The 6,088-nt window shown below is 36.1% G+C and overlaps 1 protein-coding gene across 1 annotated transcript in view; it reads right to left on the bottom strand.

Annotated features, from left to right (window-relative positions):
- NHLRC2 (NHL repeat containing 2) overlaps window positions 1–5,237 on the bottom strand; it is a gene marked incomplete at its 5' end in the record, with an annotated part of 26,235 nt that extends 20,998 nt beyond the window's left edge. Inside the window, one exon of the mRNA XM_010147834.1 lies at window positions 5,085–5,237. Coding sequence (XP_010146136.1) covers window positions 5,085–5,237 — 153 coding nt within the window. The remainder of the gene's footprint in view (window positions 1–5,084) is intronic.
- Window positions 5,238–6,088: the final 851 nt, after the last annotated feature.

Genomic DNA, 6,088 nt, shown 5'->3' with positions numbered 1-6,088 from the left:
GAATATAGATAGTTACTATCACAGTCAGGTCTATAAAAAACATTTAGCATTTATAAACCCTTTCATCAGTAGCATTCAAGTATGAGTGGCATTTCCTTCCTTCCCCCAGTCACCAATATCTTTAGGTGGAATCCTTGTCATGCCGTATTTTTTCAGTAATACAAACAATACCAAAAAGCAAAGACTTGGAGTCTGTACAGGCTGTCATGGAGGAAGTACAGCCACTACCCAACGTAACCCAATTCTGATGATGCTTATACTCTGAAAAATTAGTGTAGATCCTTGAAGAACTTCATAAAGTTCTTAAACCAGACTAATTTGTGCTTGTACAAGTACTGCAATTGAAAATATCATGTTGTGCTATTATAAACAGAATAGGTTTGGTTAAACAGCTATTTAATTTAGATAAGCAGGATACAATTTAGTTATAAAGGATAAAAGCAGCTGTGCAATATGAATCTCTAAGCAAGTTTTGTTATTTGGTGCCTACTCTGATATTATTATGCTTTATCCTAAACAACTGACAATGGAAGCAGACCTCCTGAAAGGATGCTCATCTAGAAAAGGCAATTTTTAAAATAGATGTTTTGTCAGCAAAATTTTAAGAAGACTTGAGAGTATGAACTGTTTCAGTTACTTGTAGTAGCAAACAATTTTTAGAAGACAATTTTTTCTCATTCAAACATAACCATTTGTTACAACAGGAAAAGACTTCATCAGTTTAACAAAAATCTAACCAGAACATAATTAAATATTTTCAATCACTTTACTAACTAATTTATTTCTCATCTTCCAGCTTCTCACAGTTGATAGAACAGTACCCCTCTTAGCCCCAGTTGTTTTCTCTTCACTCTTCCAGCTACAATCGCAATTAGCAAAATCCTCTGAGAAGGAAAATCACACACAAAATAACTTTCTGCAGCTTGCATAATGCACCTTTCTCCTTATCAAATGAAATAATTTTATTTATTTAGCATTCTTGCATTTTAATTTTTAATCCACAAGAAATGTACTTTTTCCTGCAATAACTCACCGATCTCACACATTTTATTTCAATCAGCATCAACTGTTATGTGTCGCACAACAATTCATTCTATACTGGAAATTTACATATCATATCATTACTCTTATTAGGCATTAATTACCTAATCCATTAAAGGGTTTCACTGTTGTAAAACTTCAAGCCAATATGTAAAAATAAAATGCTTTTGTAAAACAGTGCTCCAAAAGCCATGCAGTTACAGGCAGTGGAGTTTGCCATTGCAAACCAGCCCTCTGATCAGTGAGGGCATGATCCATGGCCCAAAAAGTAACAACCGTAAACAACAGGATGTAAGGTTTACTTTTGTGCTTTTCTCCTACCTTTATGGCTGAGGTGCAATCTGGCTTTGTTCTACCCTCACTTCTGGCTTTGTGGTAGAAATGTGAGAAAGGCAATTAGATCTTAAATAGTTGTATTATTTGAGCTTAAATGATTTTTTTCCTTCTAAAATAAACCCTGAATTTAATCTCTGGTTTGCTTTTTACTTAGTTACAGAGAAATGGAAAACTATTTTTCTCTTTTAGCCCCTGAACCATAAAACAGTGTTAATGGAGTTTTTTTAATGCTAATACTTCAATGCGACAACAGGAAAGGGTAAAGTGCTGCACAACAAAAGACTTAGTTGAATATAACAATTCCACTGACACAGCATTTAAAAATCACTGTAACTGATACAGTCTTTATCAATCCTAAAGGCCCAGCACACTGCAATATCAGTCAGCTGAAGATGTCGTATCATTAATTTCTCAACGCCAAACAGGTCAAACATTTTAACTGCAATAGGATCAGGAACAGCACTTATATTAGTCTGTCAAAAGTATCATTAAAGCTAGAAAGACAATTCTACACTGAACACCTGAACAGATCAAATAAGTTATAACACCCTCTCATGAAGAAAACTCTTGTGGAAACTGTCGGATGCTAAGCTGAGATATCAGAATATGCACACCATATTTGAAGGATTCTACCAGAGCACAACACTGGACTTATGCCAAGCTATTTCTGAATATTAAAAAGTACTCCCTCTTATAGAAGTCATTTCTGGAGTGCTGATAACATGAACTGAATATGCACTGGGGTTTAAAATAACTTTCTGAATGCCACTTGAAAAACAGGAATAGCACCACTGAAGATAGGAGCGAGAACATATCAGATAAAGATGCTAGGTGACACTGAATCCTATGGAAAGCAGTCTTCATTTTGAAACAGATCTCCTGAAGTTCCAGACAACAGAACTCTGTCCATATATAAAATGGTTTAGGATCACCCCAAAACTAGAGCTTCTTGTGTTCAGACTTCATGTCTGATGATCACACTGCTTAATTTCAACATACTCCACATAAGAGGGCAATTGAACCACATTAAAAAATATATCAGAGTATCAAAAACTCAATGAACAATCAAAAAAAAAAGACACTGCTGTGAACTGTATCAATACTAAGATTTGTTCTTAGTTATGCAGAAAAATATAGGCAACATTCTCTCAATTATTCAAACAAGAGATTAAAGATCCAAACACACAATGAAATAGATGCTTTGTCAGAGTACGATGTTTTCATTCTGACCAATATGGTCTGCCAGGTCAGCACGCTCTGCTACATCCATAGTGCAGTAAATATATACACAAAATGTGTAAATAATCGGTATCTTTACAAATCTAAAGTTTTTAGTAAAGCTGCAGTTTCACTACATATTTAACCTGACTTGCTTCTGCCAATAGAAATCGTGGCACTCATCTTTTGCACCAAAATCAGTTTTTGCAGTAAAGAGCTGATAGATTTTGGAACCAACCCAACCAAAAGTGACCCTGTCCCCCATTCCCTGAAGGGAGAAGGGATTTGCATTAACTAAAGAAGAGAGTGGATGAAAATAGAATGAAACTCCAGAATAAGGGTAATACAGATACCTGCATATATCTAGACAGTCTTAAAACATTTTTATATGACTGATGTCCTTTCTAATTTAGTCTTAATTCTTCCAAACTTTACCTTCCTCAAGTTTCTCTCTTCTTTCTCCTAGTGATTAGTAAACTAGGTTTGTCTTTGGTGTAGAGGACGCACACTGATACAAAACCATCTATTAGAGTATTTTTCTATGGCTTAAAAAAACACCACCCTCACTGCCTTGTATATATATATTTCAATATATAGCCTTATACTAGTGTAATGCTAAAATCTACACACTTAGCACAGCAAAGAAAGAGTAAATAATACTGAAAAGGCCGACAATCAAAACATGAAAACAACAGAAAACAACCAAAAGGGTGATCTAGAGTGAAAAAACCAAACGTATTTTCCTTTTTGTTTAAACCTTCAAGCACCTTAATCTCTTCCTGAATCCAACTGCTATCCTCTGTTTCCTAACACAATAAATTTAAGATTAATGTTACACACACCTGCTCTTCTCTCCTTTTACCTCCACTTGTTTTTCCACTGTTATCCCAAGTATCTTTTTTCTAACCCCAGTTCTGTAAGACAGGACAGCTCAAATCCAGAAAGAACTTATTAGGATAGCTCAAATGCAAACCGAATTTATCACCTATCAGCAAAGTACTCTCCTAACAGTAACTCCTGTGCAAGAAGGTTTAATATAAGCCAAACATAGAGAAGTGTCTCCAGTTCAGAGTGCTGCAGCCTATTCTACACCAGTATAGGGATGGTCTTTCAAATATTTTAAAGCGAAGGATTGTGGGGAGAGGTTATTAAAATTAAATTTTTGTTCTCAACTGACTTAACAGCTTGGTTTTAAAAAACAGATTAAGGACATGAGAACTATATAACACCATACTACAAGATGTTTATAGTTTAAAGATACTATTCATTATACAATGAATGTAATCTTCTGAAATGTCAATCTAGACCTTCTTCCCAGCATGCCTGATATCCATAGCAGTCCATTTATCATTTGCTAATCACCTCCCACTTAAAACCGCCTCCGTCCCCAAAAATTGCCATGACAGTTTTTCCTTATTAGATAAACTTCTGCATATGTAAAACATTATTCCGGATCTCAAATTTCTTCAAAGCAAACAGCCAAGCTTTTCAAGGGAGAAAAGTAAGTTTGAGTCTTCTGTAAGGCACTATGTCAGCTTACAATAAGAAGTGAACTGTTTAAAGAACTTGAAATTTCAAAGACATGGTAATTTCTTTTTCTAGTGAAAGTACACATGAAAACAAATGCTGCCAAAATTAAAATCAATCAGAAATGTCAATGAAGAATCAGAGGCATAAACATTATAACTCAATGTTGCTTTATTACCTACATATATTATATTTTAGGGCTGAAAGTAACACTGTTCTTCACCTATTCAGTGTATTAAAATATCCAAGATAAGTGAGTAGCTAATACACATTTTGTGTAAGAACACAACTTATCTCTGACAAGCCATCATGATGACAAGAGACTGCATTCTCAATAGTAATCATATTCTTGAGAATAGCAATTCTCAACAGTAATTACATTTTCTTTTACTCAGAGAGAGATATAAATTCACATCTGAGATGAAATCTAAAGAGATTAATTCCCTCTCCAGAATACAGGACTACTAATGGTATTTAAGGTGATGCCAATAAAAAAAATAATTTCTAAACCAAGTTTACATATTTTGTGAGTTCAGTTAGAATGGAAAATACAAGTAATCTTAACTATATCCATTCTTTCACCTTTACTATGTTCTGTTCAGTTGGTTCCTAAATCAAGCATAGAGGGTTACATACACAAATTAACCCTGAGCCCGTATCTTACATCCTTGCATAGCTTTTTGCAAAGAGCCCTATCTATGAGGATATCAGATTTAGGCCTTAGACACATATCCTGTTTCTTTAATTATACAGACACAACACATACCTCATTTAACCCCATTGAAAAATGTGATGGGAGTATCCACAGTCACCTTTTTTAGGCTACTTAAAAGATTAGAAGACATTTTTAGGCACCCCTGAAATTTTGCCAGCGGTTTAGTAACCAGCAACAAAGTGACTCAGCTACTCCGCCTGCAACACTGCCAGGAAATTCTATTCCAAGCCAGCCAAAGAACTTTTACCTTTATCAGAGTACTGGTGCTCTAAGGCGTGGAGATCAGGCAGCAGGTGCAAGCAATTGATGCAGCAGTAAGTAAAGAAATCCAACACCACAACTTTTCCACAGAGGTCTTTGTGAAGAGAAATAGGACCTTCAGTGTTTAACCACTGCAGATCTGGAATTCAGAGAACAGAGACACTCCGTTGGAAAGGCAGACACTTCCAATAGTCTGTACAACAACATCCAACGTTCCCTGTATATTTCACTTAAAAAAAGTTCCTCCCTTTCTACCAACACAGAAAAGCAAACCAAAAGTCTTGTATTTATCAAACTCATCCTTATGTTCCACCATGCTTCACAGTTAGGACGTGAAAAGAAACATTACTAACAGGATTTAATGTAATATTGAAAGTGTGGTCTATGTTTTTAAATAGGCACCTTTTAATTGAACGAACATATAAGTCTCAGAACTATTCTCATACATTTTAAAACAAAACCTACGTTATTCAACCCCTAACAATGTCGTACAGGTAGCAACTTTTTATTCAAAACTCACATAAATGCTAGTGAACTAAAAAACTTGAACTCTTAATAATTTTTCCAACAGCTTTGCAAAGAACATTTCAGAGATGACTGAAATATTTGTTTTTATAATTTTGATCTTGATTTTCAAAGTGGAGACTAGTGACAAGTGGCATTCTTTGGGGGTCAGTATTGAGACCAGCACTGTTCAACATCTTTGTTGGTGACATGGGAGGTGGGGTCAAGTGCCCCCTCAGCAAGGCTGCCAATGACACCAAGCTGTGGTGAGGTCAACACACTGGAGGGAAGAGATGCCATCCAGAGGGACCTTGACAGGCTGGAGAGGTGGGCCACTGCCAGCTACATAGAGTTCAACAAGGCCAAGGGCAAGGTCCTGCACCTGGGTCAGGGCAATCCCAAATACAAGGACAGGCTGGGTGGAGAGTGGACAGAGAGCAGCCCTGAGGAGAAGGACTTGGGGGTACTGGTGGATGAAAAGCTGGA

This window comes from Eurypyga helias, unplaced genomic scaffold (genome assembly GCF_000690775.1).
Source record: "Eurypyga helias isolate BGI_N326 unplaced genomic scaffold, ASM69077v1 scaffold28702, whole genome shotgun sequence".
Taxonomy (NCBI): domain Eukaryota; kingdom Metazoa; phylum Chordata; class Aves; order Eurypygiformes; family Eurypygidae; genus Eurypyga; species Eurypyga helias.
This window is presented reverse-complemented; position numbering and strand designations above follow the sequence as displayed.